At 41.2% G+C, this 19,158-nt stretch overlaps 1 protein-coding gene across 2 annotated transcripts in view; it reads right to left on the bottom strand.

Moving 5' to 3' along the window:
- Positions 1–19,158, bottom strand: part of NRP1 (neuropilin 1) — a 114,661-nt gene that overhangs the window by 30,568 nt on the left and 64,935 nt on the right. For both annotated transcript variants that reach the window (XM_058808108.1, XM_058808118.1), the window contains exons 8-9: positions 2,966–3,121; positions 135–279 (exon numbers count right to left, since the gene is read on the bottom strand). In XM_058808108.1, the coding sequence (XP_058664091.1) occupies positions 135–279; positions 2,966–3,121 (301 nt within the window). The remainder of the gene's footprint in view (positions 1–134; positions 280–2,965; positions 3,122–19,158) is intronic.

Genomic DNA, 19,158 nt, shown 5'->3' with positions numbered 1-19,158 from the left:
TTATCTTTTTTAAAAAACATTTCTACATTCAGATTGTGGTGGAAATCATGTTCATGAATTTTACCCATAAAAATAAATCCCACAGTATAGGCAGAATAAAATCCCCATATTTTATAATCTTTCCCAAGACCTACCTGTTATCTTGCAGCCATACACTTCAAATCTCAGTGAAACTCCATTTTCCCAAGACACAGGTCTGATTCTCACAAACCGTGTTAAAACTGGTTTGGCAAAAGCTCTGTAAACAACATCAGTGGGATTGCTATTCCCTTGAAACACCTTTGTGTGGAAAGAAAAAGTATATATTTGTTAGGCTTTCTCTTAACTGGTGCTTACAGTTCTGTGTTTTACAGATTTGATATGAGGTCTAACCAGGGTTGGTTGTGGGGGCTGAGACAAAAACTTGCATGGGAAACTATTTCATTAATCTTCTAACACAACTTTTGCAGACGGGTTTGCTTTCCTTGGGGAGGAAAAACGAAGATGTAAGGTGTTCAATGATACTAAAAAAGTTGTTCCTAATGCCCAGATCTATATGCAGGAATGACAAACCCTGGTCTTCGTCACCCAACAACTCCTGTGTCCTGGAAGAATCCCCCAATGCCCCACTAAAGCAGTTCTATTTCTTGTACACTCATCAAATAATGCAGTAAGCTAAAAAATCTCAGGCTCAAATTAACGATTTGGATTTCAATTAGACCATATAAAAATCCTATATAGTTATGATAAATATATATATTATTTTGCTGACCTTGGGTTTAAGATTTTTAAAATGTATTGTGCAAACCTTGCTTTGTTAACACCCTGTCTTCAAATCCTTTTCAACAAGGTCTCAGTATTTCCTTCGCCTTGCATATTGAGATTGAAGTCTATTTAAAATCTGTTTAGCAGGCTCCAAGATTTTCCCTGCATCCCCCGAGGCTGGCAGTCAAATTAGATGAACAATGAGACTTCCACCAGAAGCACATGATTGTGCTGTGCTTTCATGTTGAGGATGCTGCAGACACACTCCTTCCTAGCCCAGCCAAAACCTTGCAATGTTCCAGTCCAAAGAAGGTGATTCAGCTTCCTGCTTCTTCCTCACGTAGAGGGGACCAATTTCCTGTTGTTTTCCATGGATGCAGGCCCCTCTCCTTTTATGGGAGATCCTCCCATTTCTTACACACACTGTCCTGCTTTCCTGTTTGTTCCTTACAGTAGCTGCGTTGATTTGGAGCGGGGGCCAACAGCACACAGCTGCCAACCCATAAGGCTCAGTTACAGCTCAAGTAATTTAACATCAGAGTTTCATATCTAGTAAGAGATTTTTAATGGAACTGCATTTCCTTCCAGTAACTTTTTTATTTTCTGTGAAGACCTGATGTAGTTTTCTCAAAGTTTGCATCTGACAGAGAAAAGGAGTCTTTTCGCAAAAGTACCCAGATTTTTATGTGTAGTTAGTGCAACATTGGTGTATGGCTGCCTTGAGACCTGCAGCTGCAAAGTTTTCATTTGAATTAGAATATCTGGGAAGGAGACTGGTGCATATGTTTTTCTTGTCTTGATCAACAGCAAAATACTGCCATTTTAGAAAACTGATTTTTTAAACAAACTCTTTGTACAAGTGACGCAGGTTTAGGAAATGTTCTCACTAATTAAAGACAGCATGTGCAAGAGAAACTCATGTAAAATACACTTTTGGAGAGTTTACAAATTGAAGCTGGTAATGAAAATCAGGCATGGTTTGATTTTGAAAGAAGCATTTGTTCAGATTACAGAATCCAGAGTCAGGAAACCCAGTGTCTCATACCAGCCACTGCCCTGGCCCCTCTTGTGACTTTGGGAAAGACAATTATTGTATCTTTATATACATCACTGTACAGTGCCCACATTGTGTTATCTGACTTTTAGAACTTCCAGTAAAACCAGGATAATACCTGCCAGAGAGAAGTTTTCAGTATTCATTTTTTATTGTTTTCCAAAGGGCTTCAAAAAGAGCAAGACGTATTTGTTAAACACTGTTACCACATTGATTAGATAAATGTAGTGGACTTGGCATAGCCCTTACAGATGAGTCAGGGACAAACAGTAACCAAATATTTAGGGCTAGATAGGGTTACACTGATAGACTTTGATATCGTACAGCTCTTCTGTGTCTTTACAGAGGGGTCACAAAAAAGCTGTTTTGAAGGGAGGTACCACAAAACGACTCCAATTGCATCAGCCCCTGGCAGCCTCTGGGGATGCTGCTCTCAGGCACATCCTGAGCGAGGTGGGAAGGGAGGCACAGCCTCACTGGGGCTATTCATGTGCGAGCTGGAGCAGAACTGACTTCTCAGTAATGAGCTTTATGCTCATGGTAGCGGATAATGACAATTTTTTCTTATGAGCGTCTAAAGCTGTTTCATTGGGAGGTCACAGAGAGCAAATCTGCTGATAAATGGAAAGGTGATAAAAATCTATAAGGATGGAAAGATGTGCCTAATCATCTGTCTGCATGACCCCCATCACTGAGATACTTGGAAGTCTAACAAACCACTAATCATCTGCTAGCAGTGCTGCATGGCCATGCACAGGGAGCTGAGGCACTGACTTATTGCATATCCAGAGTTTCACTGCACATAACAGACAGACACATTTTTTGAGAAGTTCTGCATAATGTTTTTCTCAAGGTCACATTGAAATTCTCTGAGAAACAGGGAAACAGCAGAACAGTCCAGGAAAAAAACAGAAAATTACTCAAATTATGGTGAGTTCAATACATAGGGCATCACCTTACACCATTTTCAGCTGCTCTAGGCTTTGCATAAACAATTTCTGTGTCCCATTACTACTGAGACACAAGCTGGCTTTTGGATTTGGGAAATAGTGCGGATCAACCTGACTAAACCTTATTCCTCTTTTTTAAACAGATAATAATAACTAAACAGTTCAGCAGACTATTTCTCAGCTGAAGAGAGACAATAAAAGGAAAAAAAATACTTACAACAGGCTTGTTTCCCTCCTTCAGTGTAATCCAGTCCTCTCCATTGGAGCTGACATCTACACGATACGTTTTCAGATAATATTCTTTCTTTGTTTCTTTTGAGATGGCTCCTTGGGTCCCAATTCCAGAAACAAAGCGGAGAAGGCCCAGGTCGACCTGTGGTAGAGAATAATTTGGAATGTGAGGACAACTAGTTCAGAGCGTAACAACATTGGAGCAGTGGCACCCTCTCTACCTCACCCTGCCTTACAAAAATAATAAGGATTTTATATAAAGCAAACTGCCAAATATTGTTGACAATAACATAGACATAATCTCCTCTTTTGTAACTGTTGTCATCACAGAATTCAGGAAAATTTGCCTAATTAGCCAGGAATGTTCTTCACACACTAGAGAATTCTGTTTCCTCTGCGAGGGAGGAACCAGAGACACCATCAGTGCAAGTGGGAACCACCAGACTGCAGAGGAGTTACCAGAGAAATTCCTCAAGGACCAGCCTGCTGAAAAACCTTACTTAATACTTTCATTAAGCACTTGCATAGATGCTAATGAAATTCCCAAAGGACACTCAGCTGCAAGGTGTTGTCAACGCAGAGGAGACTCATACAGTGAGAGCTGAGTGACCCTGAGGACTGTGGCAGTAGAAATGGGATGGCATTTACTAGGATAATCAAAGTTGCACTTATGGAATGATAAGAAGAATTCTGCTAAAACCCAGAAGATCATTACTTGCAAATAGAAGAGAAGAATCCCAATGTATATTAGTTGGTCACAAGATAATTACAAACCACTGTGTGATTTTGTTGGGAAAAAAGACAAATTAGTTGCTAGTACTGCATGATGCATTTGGGGAAAAGAAAGAAGCATTAGCACAAGTCTAGTAATTCTGTTCCAACTGTCAAATTCAAATTCCAACTTCTCTCATTAGAAAACAATTCATTTTGAACTCCCTGGAGAAATGCACATGAATGTGTATTAGAGGTCATCTCTCTTCTTCACTCTTTTGTCTCCTCCTTCTCTCATGGAACTACATTGTCCATTACAAATGGACAGGTGATTTAGGTTAACCTTGCTCTCCCCCATTATTTATTTTTCATCCAGGTCTTTTCCTTATCTAATTCATCATGTGGCATCCAAGAAGTATCAACATATTTGGGAGAATGATGTGGGGTGCAGGAATACAGCTACCTAAGTAGCTGGCTACTCAGTTCTGCTGGCAAAAGAACCCCTTATCCCCGTGCACAAGCCCAGCTGCCAAATAGCTGAAACTGGGCAAAACACTTTATTACAGTCAGTTTGGTGACCACAGTTTTGAAACCTCTGCCATTTCCTTACAGCCTTTTTTAGCCATAACAACCAACCAAGTAAAATCAAATTCTTCACTGTCTTTGTCTGTAGCGAGAACCTTTGTTTCCTAAAGTAGGTAATTTTATTTCAGTAAAAAATGTCCCTATTCACAAAATATTAATCAGTGTAATTTTCCCCCCTTACTTCAGTTGTCCAGAGTTTAGTAGGATAATAGGTTGAATTAACCATTCTCAATTGAATGGCCCCATGAATGTCCCAGTCTCTTTCAGTATTTCCAAAGTATGTAGGATGCAGAATATGTGTGTCCTGTGTCTCACAGGCATCCTTTTTCCTGGATTTATGTCATATATCCAAAGGCACTGGAGCAGTTAAATCAACATGCTGTGCATTCTCTCTCAAAAGGCTGAAGGAAGTTCTGTTGAGGACAGTGTCACTCTCTCAGTGCCCATGTCATATGCAAGGCATTTTGGAGTCCTCCAGCACAAGAATAGCAGCCTTGTGTGAGACAGATAGAACTGGCTTTCAGGCCAAAGCCCCTGCCCCAGTTTGTTAGGCTCATGAAGTCTATATGTAACATTTTAGCCCTTGTCTTTAGGGGTGAAATACTGCAACATTTTGGTTTTGTGTGATAAAAAAAATTCAGTCTTAAAAAAAAAATAAAATCCCAGCGCCACCTCACAAAAACAATCAAGTGATTTAAAGTAACTGGAGAGTCTCAGATGTTAGATTGTTGCAATCTGAAAGTTAATGGGGGAATCTGGGCATCATTGCTCTGAGCAATCTCAGCTTAACTTCAAATGCTCTCCAAGCTGTACTCTGCTGATTGTAAAGTGTGCTGCACTGAGTTATGTCCAATACCACATTCACTTCCAGGCTGAAGTGCACTTGAAAATCTGGAAGTCTGAGGGAGCACAGAGCTAAGTTATTTAAATGATCTGCCTCTCTTACAATTTGAAACAGCTCTTCAGTTTTGAAATGATTAGGGTCCCAAGCCTGTACCATTCCAACTGATTTGAAATTATTCTAGTAGAGGCTTTTTAATATACAGTAAGTACTTCATTGTGAATAAAGTCAAGCAATGGCCTTTTACAAGAGTTCTAGGTATTTGAAGCCAAGTTAAAATTTAACATTGGTAGCTTAGGAAGATTTGATTATTTGATGCCTGACATATCAATTGCTACCAGTCACTGATCATTCAGACCTCAGGCTTGTCCTGTCAGAAAACTTCAGGCCCCAAATTTTGCTTGGTCCTAAATTCAAGAATTCAATACACCTTCTTAACTCCAGGGCACTGAATATCCTACAGCATCCATCTTACTGCCCAGGATTAAGTCCCAAACACACAATGGATATGGACATGTACTTTCATGCCTAGAACCTGGCAGAACTCTCTCACTGGGAGAGAGGGAGACTCTGAGGGGACTTCTGATTTATTGCCTATAAGTAAGGAAGGAAAGGTAACCTCATTAGCACTCCTGGCTCCAGTAACTGAGAAAGACATTACTGGAGGAAGGAGGGCTCTCCTTGTTAGGGAGCACATCTCTTCACATGGATGTGCTTTCTCTCCAAGTCAGCAAATCTTTGTGTGCTCTTGCAAACTGGAACTATGTCAGCAGTAGTCCTCTCCTGGAGTCTGACAGCTCAAGTGTTCAGCACAGCTTTAAAGCCCTTGCAAAGGCAAACTGTGACCCCAGACCTGCTGCATGCCAGGGGCTGTTTGCTCACAAACTGATAAAGGAAAGAAGAACAACATTTCTCCATTGGTGTTTTGTGAGAAAGAAGCGGTGCAAACAAGAAAGATGAGATTAAACAACAGAGAAGCAGAAGGGTCTCTTGGAATGTTTAGTACTAACTCTGTCAGTGAAAAAGTCCAGGAGAGAGGTAGGGCTTAAGGCATTTACTTCCCTTTGACAGTTCCTTGCCGTGGCCTCTGGAGGGGAGCTGCCCCTCTCCAGGTGCATGCAAACAGAATTGCAACACTGTGCACCCCTCTGTGGTGCCTAGGTATGTTTGCAAATTAAGCTCTAAATGTAACAATCTTCTCTAAGTAAGATGATAGAAATGAATTATGTAGAAACTGCATGACACATTTTAATGGGATGTTAAGCTCCCCCTCATTAATCACTTTGTGATGCATTTTGTTTTTGTTCCAATGATTTTTGGAAGTTTGCTTTCTATAAAATGCAAAAAGTTGCCCATAAAACACAGATTCTAAAAGTCACTGGGACTGTTCAGAATTGAAGTGCAACCATATCAATTGCTAGTAACAACTGGAAGCTGAAGGTACCAAAGTGCAGCTGTGATAAGACACAGGTCTTCTCTATTTTTCCCAGAGGAGTCAGTGCAGAGGGTAATAGCTCTGGAACAGCTGTGTCACCAGACAGGAAGCTTTCTTCATCTTGAAGCTTATGTCTGGAGAGTCCACCTCTGTGTATAAGTTTCAGTCAACACAGTATGTCCTTTCCAAAGACGTCTCCAAGTGTTAATGTGACCAGAGGTAACCCCTTTTTCTCAGATGCAGGCTACTCCAGCTATGATTATGATATAAGTCTTTAATAACTAGCTTTTCGTTTTGGCCTTCTTGTCCTTTTTGTTTCAAGAACTTGTGTTTCATGTTAGAGTGACTGTGAAGAGATGTGGTGTTGAAATACAGTACTTTTGAAGATGAACATCAAATGCATTTCCCTGCAATTATTTGACATTTAACGTTCTGCACATATGATAAACAAACATCTGGTATTTATTTTAGAAAATGCAAGCGATTTTGTAAGTTATTGCAAGCCTTATGGCTGTGATCTGAGATAGGCAGCTGTCTCCAAACCTGAAATCTTCACATTTCATTTCCATGACCAGACTTTCAGCTTTGACTAACAGCAGCATGTTTCAAGTTCTTTTTCTTTTTTTTCAAATTTTCACTTTCATTCAGTTTAAGAAGCATATCTCTCTTGGAAAATGATGCCTAAGGGCCTTATCCAAAATGACAGCCTTTGATAGTTGCGTGCACTGCAATGTGAATATCTTTATTTGAAAGTGCAAGTCTGGGATCAGAATTGACTATAGGAATGGGCCCCTACCTTACCAAAAATGAGGAGCATCTTGAATGTGTTTTTTTTTTTCCAGCAGAGAAATGTTCTTTTTTTTTTCCAAAAAAGCCTCACTCGTTCCTATTTCTAAAATCAATTTATTTCCTACAGAAGCATATTGCAAGGCACTAGCTGTTTCTACATATGAATTACTTACTCTCTATTTATTCCACAATATCTCATAGCATCCAGGAGAAATATTCTTATTGCTGTAGCACTGTCTCCAAAAAATGCAGGTGGGTGACACATTTTTAAGGCAAACATATGCAAGGGCTGGCATATGCATTTTACTTGAGACCAGTTAAGGAGAAGGAAAAAAATAACATTTAGCTCTGCACAATGCATCACGTAGCAAATCTGAGCAAACTGCTAGCTAAAGAATGACACAGAACATACACGGCTTGAAATTAATATTGCTTCTTCCTGTCATCATACATAACTGGGTTGTAGTATGGAAGACCTTATCTTCAGGATGAAAATCTGCCTTGTTAAAAAAAATACAGTCATTGAGGGAGCTGTAGCAAGGGAGCAGTTTTGCCAGCTTTTAGCACTCCTACCGTAGGTCTGTTCAACAGCCTGAGAAAATAAAGTACCGAGTGCTAGAGTTTGATTAACAACAGGAAGCTTTTTGTTGTGGGCATCTCTTGTGGCTTGAAAAGCTGTACAATCCATCACTTGACACAACATACCAAAGCAAATATTTTCAGAGAACCATGTCATTTCCCTAGATAGCATACAGTGCTCTGAGTCAGATTAAATGCTGCGACGCTTCACTGTTCTGTCAAATATTTAATTAAGCGAGAGTTGATCTACTTTCTTAACACTGCTGTTGATTTGGCAAATCAAGCTTTCTCATAAGGTATATACAACTATGACTTCATTCCTTAATTTCTTAGATTGTAATGCTAAGTAGGAATGGGACAGGCTCCAGTAGAAATTCTGAAAATAGTCTAATTAATTTGGTTGGAAAATGACTTCCAAAAGTCTTCATTCTCTTGACATGAGTAGTCATTACAAGAGCACAACTCCTTGATTAATGACAGGTGGTAAATATTCATCCTGGATTTAAGTGAAAATAGTTAAGCTTATAAACTACCTCAAATCTTTAGTGATTTGCAGTGATAGTTGCAGCAGCTCCAGAAAGAAGGTAGGGAGAAAATATTGCTCTTATTAAGATCTCTCCTGAAGAGACTGAAGTCTTTCTCATTGACCTTGACAGCAACGTCCTGAAAGCCCCAAAAGGGAAAGCAGTGACTTGGCAAAGAACAGTTGTGCCTAACAACTGTCCCCAATCAGTTTGTTTTACTGAACTGATGCTTATGTGACTTGGCAAAACGGGGAGGCATGGAAGAAGAGATGAGAAAACATTCAAGCCAAAGACACAGGAATTCTTGGCAGCAAAAGGGAAAAGAACCTTTCTTTAGCAGTTGAAATATATATATTTTCACAATCTTCACCTTCTGCTCAAATCCCTTTCTGCAGAAGAAAAAAATGTAAGTATAAAGATTCCCTCAACTGAAAACAAAGAATAGAGTCAAAAGATGCTATCAAGTTCAGCTACTGATGCTGTGGTCACAGAATTGAGTACAGCAACTTTTCCCAGAAGCAGATCAGCCAGTTTCTATAGGAGAAAATTTAGGATAATGGTGAAAAAGTATGACTGATAAACATAAGAGAACCTCAGTCATCATTATGAAGCTGGTTCAAGAAGGAAAAGATGCAGAAAGCCTAAGAAAAATGAAATCCAGAAACATAAAGGAAAGAAGAAAAGACAAGAAAAGAATAAAAGAAAAAGCTTCTGTGTCTCTGACAGAGAAAAGATAATGCTTGTGCGGGCTGTGTTGCATCTGGATTCATGGCACATTCTCCCACTCTTATGTTAATTTTTTTTTTTTGCATAAATCAGAAGCAACTAATTAAAAAAGAAATATTTAATTCTGACATGTTCTTTGAACTGGTGTTCCATCTGGTTCTGTTTGAATAGTAAAATCTGCTGTAGTCATAAAAATTGGCAAGCAGCACTCTGGTAAAGAGAAACAAAAGAGACTCAGTACAGCAGGTTAATACACTCGCATTTTAACTGGAGCCATTTCCAGAATTCAGCAAGCCAAATCTCTCCAGTATGGGAACGGTAAAGATCAAATGGGAAAAGAGAAATGCTGCGAGGGGGCCGGGAGCGGCGCTGCCGGCGGCAGGAGCGCGGTGTGACAGCGGGGCTGGGGCACAGAGCCCGGTGTGACAGCGGGGTGTGACAGCGGGGCTGGGGCACAGAGCCCGGTGTGACAGCGGGGTGTGACAGCGGGACTGGGGCACAGAGCCCGGTGTGACAGCGGGGTGTGACAGCGGGGCTGGGGCACAGAGCCCGGTGTGACAGCGGGCAGTGACAGCAGGGCTGGGGCACAGGAGCCCGGTGTGACAGTGGGGTGTGACAGCGGGGTGTGACAGCGGGGCTGGGGCACGGTGAGACAGTAGGGTGTGACAGCGGGCAGTGACAGCGGGGTGTGACAGCGGGGCTGGGGCACTGGCAGAGCCCGGTGTGACAGTGGGGTGTGACAGAGGGGCTGGGGCACAGAGCCCGGTGTGACAGCGGGCAGTGACAGTGGGGTGTGACAGCGGGGTGTGACAGCGGGGCTGGGGCACGGTGAGACAGTAGGGTGTGACAGCGGGCAGTGACAGTGGGTATGACAGCGGGGCTGGGGCACTCGCAGTGCGGGCAGAGCCCTGTGTGACAGCCCGGTGTGACAGCCCGGTGTGACAGCCCTGTGCGACAGCCCGGTGTGACAGCCCGGTGTGACAGCACTGGGCGCTCGCAGAGCCGGTCACAGCCGGGCAGGAGCCGCTCCCGGGACAGACGCGCTCCCTGCGAGGGTGAGACGCGCCCGGGGCGGGCACTCGCAGGGACACGGAACGATCCCCCTGGCACTCATTTGCAAGCTCCATCTCACGCCTTGATGTGGGGCTTTGATGCAGCGCCGTCGTTATTCAGAAGACTCAGAAAATACCTTTTTCCTAATTTATTTTTCTTTCTGGAACACTATTTAAAACCTGAACGCTGAGATACAATAAACTCTGATAACAAAGGGAGGAAAATGTAATCGTATTGGGTTTTCTATAGACTCTGGGATCTAAGCAATCAGCATCTTGTGCCATTCAAATCCTCTCTGTAGCAATGGAGAGAAAGGCTGATTAACTCCCAGTGCTTTAGAAAAAGATTGTTTTACATCTTGCAGGAACATATCTTGCTGTGAAATATTACTTCTTTAAAATGAAAACCTTTGCATCAGCACTACATTAACTTGCAAATGGATAACCTAAGACATGTACAATGACTTGGTCAAAAAAAAGGAGGAATGTGAATGGCCCCTTTCTCCAGCTAAGATACTTAGGAACCCTTGCTGAGCAATAAATGAGTCAGGAACGTAATACTTTTAATTAACGTTTTCTGAATACTTATTTGTAATTTACATTTAATTTTAAACCTGAGCTTAATCCTCTGATCTGGAATGAAGACAACTATTTAGTGCAGTTTGAATGTGACCTTCCCTGGTTTGTGTTAGAAACTATAGAAAAGGGAAACTCTATAGCAATACTTGCAGAACCACTCTTTTCTGAGAGAAGGACATAATTGTAGGACTTTCTTTCCCCTAAGTGTACTAAGCAACTAATGCACAAATGGGAAACAAGTAATCCAAAGCTTCTCATTCAGCCTTCTTCACATGAGAATAACCAGACTTTGGGCAGAAAAAAATTGAATTTTGCCTATTCAGTTCTTTTGGTTTTTTTGTGCCAGCTGCTGTCCTGTCAAAATCAGGGGGTACAGGCAGAAGGGCTTGGTTTATAATTGTGTTATTTTGAGTATAAGTACAATACTACATGTGTAAACACACAGTAATAATTTCTTCTTCCTGTTTCACAGCATGCCTATGCTAATGGCAGGAAGCTGCTATGCAAAGGATGATACGCTGTGCAAAATTAAACCTCTCCTGTCTCAGACAGCACACCTTGATGGCATAGATAGATCTGACTGTGCAATCACTGTGTTCACTGTCAGTTCCACTGAAATAACTGGAATTTACTACACTCAGATATTTTTGAGAGTTCAGGCTTTGGGTTTTCTATAAAGAATCACAGGAAAATGAGGAAAAAGTGCCAGTGTCTGTGATATAATACTTTTTAAGTCTAATTTCACTGGAATAGGTGTACAACCTGTGTCACATGGAAATACATGTCTTTTCTTTTGATCAGCTTTCTCATCTTGGAAAATCGGCACAGCCTCTTTAAATCAGTCATTCATCCACAGGAGTCTGCATTCATTTATTCTCTGTTAAATGGAACTGTCAGTTTTGTTGCATCAAAATTCGATTTTCTATTTCATACACATTGTATATGATGATTTTAATTTACTGCTGGGTCACCAAGCAAGTCACTGCTTTTTTACAATATGAGTTTCTGCTACCTTCTAGAAAAATGTCAGGTAGCTACAGTTAGACAGTGAGGTGAGTGTGCTGTAAATGTTTGGTGAAAAATGAGAGACAGACTGCACATGCAAAGATTATTTCACTTTTTCTGGTATGTTCCTCACAGCTCTGAGGAAATGAACACATGTATATTAAATACTTCTGAGGCTGTGACTTGGAAATCTCACTGCTGAGAGTGGAGCTCTTGTCTTGTGCCAGAGAGGAAGTGGGACAGCAGAAGGGATGCACAGGTCACTGACTACCAAGACAACTTCCCCCAAGTGCTAAAGCAGTCCTGGGAGACTGGCTGTCCTTCCCTCAGCAAAGCATGCCCAAAATCTAGGCAGGAAGATTTTATTTACAGGGTTTCTTTGGCCAGATAATGGTGCCTGGTTTTTGTATCCCCACTCTACCTATCTGAAAGTTACTCTATCTGCAGTTATGTAAAGAGAAAACCTATTGATTTTAAAGTGCTGCGGCTTTTAAAAATAAACACAGGATGTATTTTCTTAGTTAAGCATATCATGAAAGGGGGGAACCCTCCTATGGACAGCTAATATTTAAGGCCTGGTAAGAACATTTAAAAATTATTCTGTGCTATGTTAACCCTTCAGTCCATCAGCTAAAGTTAATAGCATTTGCATTGGAGAAGAACCTGCTCCTGTTACAGCTGAAAGACACTTTAGTCTTTAGTGCAATGATCTGTAACCTAAATACAACCAGTTAAAATATATCCTGGTCTGATATGTGATGGGACAGATTGATCCTTTCATCATCTTTAAGAGGATCAACACCAGAAATGAGTTTAGCCTGAAGTGTTCAACACACTGCAATGAAGAGAAAGACCAGACTCCACAGGTACAGCTGGTTGGTGAAGTTATGTGTAAACAGTTCTTCCCTGGTGAGAAGCCAGTTGTGCCTGAAAACAGAGGAACTGGATCTCAGCTCAATGTTTGGTAAACTGTATTTTCTCTGCTAGCAGCTTTTGTTTGCCAGTCAGCTTTGGAGGTTATCCTGATGCCTTTTAAAAGACTTTTTTTTGAAACCTTAAATGAAAACATTAGAGACAAAGACAAAATGAAATTAAGTGTTTCCTTTTTGAAAGATACTTTTTTTTTCTTTTTTTCTGCGGGGTCAAGAAGACAAATTGCTTTCTGAAGGGCAGGTATTTACCACTTGGAAGAAATCTCATTTATCCTTTCACTCTACCTATTTTGCTACCGCTGTGAAAATGTCACCTAATGGGCAGAACAGAATTGAACTGGGACAGAAAAGCAGGATGACACAAGGGCAGGAGAGGTAAATAATAGCTCAGCCACAGAAAATCTGGAGCCTGGATGCTGGGATGGGGAAGGGCCCACAGGACTCATCAACTCTACAGCTTCATACTACTGTGCAGGTGTGGAAAGAGTGAATAAAAATGCATAATCTTCTCTGCAAAGCACTCAGCATCACCTCTCATCTCCAGCCCAGGCTCGGCCCCACGAGAGCAGAGACCTTTAGCTCAGTAATAACTCTGCTTATTAGAACACACCTCAGCTGTGTGCTCCTAGCCAAGGCTCTGTTTCCAGCCACTGCCCTTAGTCACTTAACTTCCAGCCCTGAGCTTTACCTCACCCTAGTCTGACACCTGCCTAGTCTCGTAGATTAATTTATTTCTGCCAGACTCAGAAAAATCTCCCTCTGAGATGCCTTCCTTCACATCTGCACAAGGTCCTGGCTGTTGGTGTTGTTTAAGATGTGTTGTTTGGTACTGGGTAGGCAAAGCTGCCTCAGCCCCCACAGGGTCTGCAAACCATCTGGGAGAGAGCAGAGAGCTCCCCTACCCAGCAGAGTGGCACAAACAACTGATTTCTTGGCGTGATGGCAACTTAAAACCCAGAAAAACAGAACAAATATTTTGAGTCAAGCCAAACATCTGAACCTGGTGAATGGGAAAAATAAAAACAAAAACAAAAGAGAGAGAGAAGAACCACTTTGTACAGAGTAAGTGGATTTAATTTACGTGAAATAAAGAAAAAGATGTGATTAAAAAAAAAAAAAAAAAGAGAAATTAAACAAGCCAGTGGTGGTTAGTTTAAAACTAGTTTTAGTTTAGATTTAAATATTTTAATTTCTTTCCCTCCTGGAACCAACTAGTGAAAGTGGGATAAATGTACAAAATTATTTCAGTAGTTGCTGAATCAGTGCTTTTGGTGGACACATTTTGAATTTGCTATCTCAGCTCTAAAGGGCCATCTGTCTCACAGCCATTGAGGGGATGTAGGGCTGGACTGGGAAGTGGATGCATAGGTAATTACAGAGCCACATACAAACTACTCAGATCTCTGCACAGTGGATCCCCTGAAAAAAATGAAACTATTATAATGATTAGGGTGGTGGTGGGGGGCTCGGAGGGGCTCTGCTTCTGCTGCTCCTCCATATGTTGCACTCAGGATTGCTTGAAGCCACACAGAACTCCCCTCTGTATTAGGCCTGATGTTGAAACATTTCAGAGGGAGGTAGAGAGGATTTTCTTCTAAACTGCATTTTGCACCTGCACTACCAGAGCAATAAGGCTGCCAATGGTTTTGCACAGTTCTCTGAGCATCTCTCCAGCCTCCCCAGAGTGATAAATCTATGGCTGGGAACTTTCTGGTACTAAAATAACTCTTAAAGCACTTTGAATAATCAAAAAACCTTCATACTTTGTAGGGCTCTTTTATTTCTCCCTCTCCCTCTAGTTTAATTTCAGTACTTGCCTTTGTGAAACTCTACCATTTATTCCCATGTCACAGTAAATAAAGGTATGAATGTATCCTGCTGGGTCAATTAACCCTGGTTCTGTGCTGTGTCACAGTCTGTGCTGCCTGTGATTTCCAGAAAGGAATATTCTTTTGTCATTCTTTGCCCATGTGCAAAGCATGTTAAGACCGCTAAGATAACTGTAACACTTTTCTACACAAAGCTAACTCTGCTTTTTGTGATTTCTGGAGTGCAGTTATGAACTGTAAAATGACATGAACTAAATTCATGACTTATAATCTAAAGTGGCAGAGAAGACAAAGGACTGACAGTTTTTGTGCTTTAATGTCAGTGTGCTCCCTAATGATGGGCAAGCCCCACCACAAAGCCTTGCACTCCAGCTCTTAGGTTGTCCTTCAAAGGCCAGGAAAACTGGGAGGCTGAGATTTCCCAGTTTTCATGCTATTCTACACAGTAATATGCTGCACTTCACTTCTGCACCAAACTCCAAAAGAAACAGAAATAATAATAATAATAACAAGCACTGTTGACTAGCACATCCATGGCTTTTTATGTGAAGTACTTAAATAAGCTTGCTGGGAAAAGTCAGCCTAAACATCTGCCTGATGTAAGAATAAACCTGTTAATGAAATGAATGTGCTGTGCAGCAGCAAATATAAATACTGACTATGTTTTTAAGTGAATATCTGATAAGGAAATCAGCTATGACACAGATGAAAGGTCAAGACACCAAATGATGAACTGCAATTATTTTCAGAAGTGATATGGAAATAAATCAGTATTAATCTATATACCAGTTCACATCAGTGATGTATGCTCCTGGGTTACACTTACAAAGGACCAAATAATGAAGAATGTAGGTTAAAAACTGAAGGAATGAAGACAAATGTGGAAGGCAAATTCCATTTCAGAGCTCCCTCTCAATTCTGGTGAAGTAGTGTATACAGAGAAATGCTTTAAATCAACGGGAGTATATTTTCCTTGCACAGCAGAGTTAGTGTTAAATAAACAACTGATATTTCAATCAGTGAAGGAAAGGGGGATCTCCCAGGCTGTTTTTGAGGAGACCTATTGTTACCTCTCTGGCCTTTCTCCAGACTCCAGAATGCTGAAAGATGCAGAGGGAGAATTTTGCACCAGATCAGCTGACACTGCTCGGGCTGACTGGTCTAGAGGTCTCAAATTACTGCAGGGGTTGTAGGTGCCAAAGGGCTGGGTGGGCACTGAGATAGGGACTGGGAGGCAGAGGCCAGAGGGAGCCTGGTGCTCCCTGTGCTACCCCCTGAGTCTGGAGGTTCACACGTGGTATCAGGTCTGTGTCCTGCTGAAAAACCCAGCAGTATAAGTTTGGGCTGGTTTGGCTGGATTTGTGTCATATTAGCCAGAACACACAATAAGGAGCTCATCTTAGTGTAAAGCCCTATGACAGCTGCAGAATGACAGATAATGCTCAATCCAGAGCATACTGTCTACTTATGTTAACCCCCTGTTAATGGTTTCGAACAAATCTGAACTGGCAGAGAGTGTTTTTACCATACTAATGCTTTTTGGTTTATGGCTGAAAGTTTTGATCTGATACCAGGATTCTTAAAGCTGCATTTATGGTTTTCTCCTACCCCAGACATAAAGTGAACTGAACATCTCGTGTTATTAACAAACACATTTTGGTCTCTGGGCAAGCTGGAGGTCTCACTCACTGTTACAGGATGAGAGAAAAATGGTGCCACCCAGAAACTGCCATCCAGCTTGGTGGGAGCACAAAGATCTGTGTTATATGCATTAGAAGAAACGTTTTGATAGAAAACATACAGATCCTGCAGTAAAAGCACCCAGAAGGTGTTGCTCCTTGTGGGTTTGAAAACCCAGCCCGTGATGAGGATTGATGGCAGCCCGGGTTCCCAGTGACCCTGGTAATAGGCAATCAGTCTCCCCTCAAAGCCACACACGTGGGTCTCAAGTGTGTCTGCTCCTGCTCCTGCCCTGGGGCTGCTGGCCACAGCCCATGGGGCATCCCTGAGCCACAAGGTCCTGCCAGGCACAATGGCCCGTGGCTCCTCCGCAAAGGAAAAATAAGATGCAAAAAGACCCCTAAGTATAAAGATTTTGCATGTTATTTTTTCAGATAAGTGTAAATGTAACTGCTTTCTTAAACGTGAACATTAAATCTACTCTGTAAAAACACAGTTACTGCTGCCATGGCAGGCATCACTTGTCCCTTTTGAAGGAATGCCTTGAAAATGCAATCATAAAATCCTTGTGCATTATGGATTTCATTAACATTGTACTCCCCTAGGATTCCCAATTGCACAATAACAGGAGTTCTTTAAATTTTAAATACCACAGACAGGAACAATTTCACTAAAACCAGATGTGAAACCCTTGCATGGGCCTTCTTACTGGTTCTAAGTACTGAAACTGGCTGGTAATTGATACCTATTAACATGTTTGTTGTTCAGATTACAGAAATAGAAACACTATACTATTTTTCCTGTGAAAGGATACGTTAATGAGGGACAATGACTTACATTGCAATGGCAGTTCCCTGCTCTTGATTAAATTAAAGGTCTGGTTTTATTTTTTATTTTAAATTATGCCATTTCAAAATGAAGGGCAGTCAAGTGTGTGAAACATAAGTGCAATAAACAAGTAGGCTGAGCTTAAGGTTGGGATGCTAATAACATCCCATATAACAATAAACTACCTTCACACATATTTTTGGCAGCCCTTGTTCCCTCATGCATATCTTTATTCCACTCATATTGGAAAATTCACAGACTTATTAATGTGTTTTTAAAGAAGAAATTCAATCTAGAGTGACTCTGTTTCTGATTAAGGAATCACTCCAAATCTCGTGTTAGTTGAGCAATTTTCAAAGTGTGTCTGAGGGTAAAAATAAAATGGAGAAAGTGCTGGGCAGACTTGCAGCATGACTGTACTATGGTTATTTTGAATCTTAACTTTGAAACTGATTTTCAAATAACTAAGGAAGGGAAAGGCAACTTTCACTTAACGGAGCCCTGTAAGCAGGTGGAACTCAGATGGACTCAGGAGTCCATACCTGTCAGCCACAAAGGAGCAATCTAGCTTTTCCACAAATGAATAGGATTCAGGTCCACAGATGGAACTCATGCAAATCCATTACTAATAACGAGCCAACACTATTTTCCTAATTATTTTCATCAAAATGCTCCAAAAGACTTCAACAGCTCATAGGAGACAATATCTCATGCCCTCTAGATGTCCTCTAGAGATGCCAATCTCCTTTGGTTGATACTCAAAGAGGTTTTCTGTTTCTTTTGTCTTAACAAAAACATTAACCTTGAAGGGAGAGGCAAAAGTAAGAGAAAGGAGAACTATAATATTTCCTCTATACAAAGAAACCCCTACACACTGAGGAAATTAATATTTGGAGCTGAATTTTCAAGCTGTTCTGCCCATGTGTGGCTGTACATAGCTCATATAGATGCCCTAGTTGCATATGCACATTAGCAGCTCAAAGACAGATATCTCTATTTAACCAGCTGCAGTGTTTGTGTACATATGGAAACCTGCAATTAGGAAAAAATTAATGGTTAACTGATACACACAAAACTTCTGTCTCTCAGACAAGGGCATATAGGCAGAAATTTTCACTTTGAAAGTTCTAAGTTCAGCATTGCTGTATCCTTCAGCTTTGTTTTTTTGCTGTTGAATATCTTCTAGAGTTCTGCACTGTGCAGCAAAAATCCATTTATGCTGCACTGCACAAAAGCAAATACTTCACATAAATGACTAGTTTACAATAGCATGCACAACAAAGCAGAACAAAGTGACCTCAGTCCTTCACATACAAGTGCCTTCCTGCTTCTTATAAAATATTACAATTTTTTTTTCTACGGATAATTTCAGAGTACTTTATCAGTTACATGTCCTTGGTTGTTTGTCTGTAAGCTCTTATGGAGATGAACATCTGTTCCCAGGGATATTTGTACAGAGGAAACATGGGACTTCAATATTTTATCCAGACACAAATTCACAACACGCACTTACTGCCAGTGGCATCAAGACTTTGTAGAAGATGGAGGTTCATATGCACAAGGATCCCCTTATTGAGGTTTCTGGGGGTCCAAAGCCCTTAGCACTCATCACAAGATGGTCAATTAACAGGAAAGCATTTAGAACACAGTTGAAAGTTTGAATTATCAATGTCATGTAGAACTAAACCACAATAAAATAAGCATAATGAGAGCCAAATAAGAATTATCAGAGCCAAAGATGAGTTAAGTTGTTGCACCTTGTGAAAGGGGATGATATACTGAATGTCTGAACTAGCTCAGTTCCTTCTGCTGCACAGGTTGTGTTCTGCAGCATGTATAAAGCATCTCTACTCAACACAGTGAATCTTCAGGCAAGAATTGCAGGCTCATTCTGCCAACAGGACACAGCAACAGCCTAATTGCTCTGTGATGAAATCTGCCTTGGGGATGCCAGTCCCTCCACTTGGGCCCCAGGCAGTGAACTAATCCAAGGCACTGCTCAGGGAAATGGTTCCTGCTGCTCTTTCCAGACCAGGAGCTGGGTGAAGAAGGTGAGAGCTGTGGCATGAGCAGCACAGCATGTA

This window comes from Ammospiza caudacuta, chromosome 1, assembly GCF_027887145.1.
Source record: "Ammospiza caudacuta isolate bAmmCau1 chromosome 1, bAmmCau1.pri, whole genome shotgun sequence".
Classification (NCBI taxonomy): domain Eukaryota; kingdom Metazoa; phylum Chordata; class Aves; order Passeriformes; family Passerellidae; genus Ammospiza; species Ammospiza caudacuta.
This window is presented reverse-complemented; position numbering and strand designations above follow the sequence as displayed.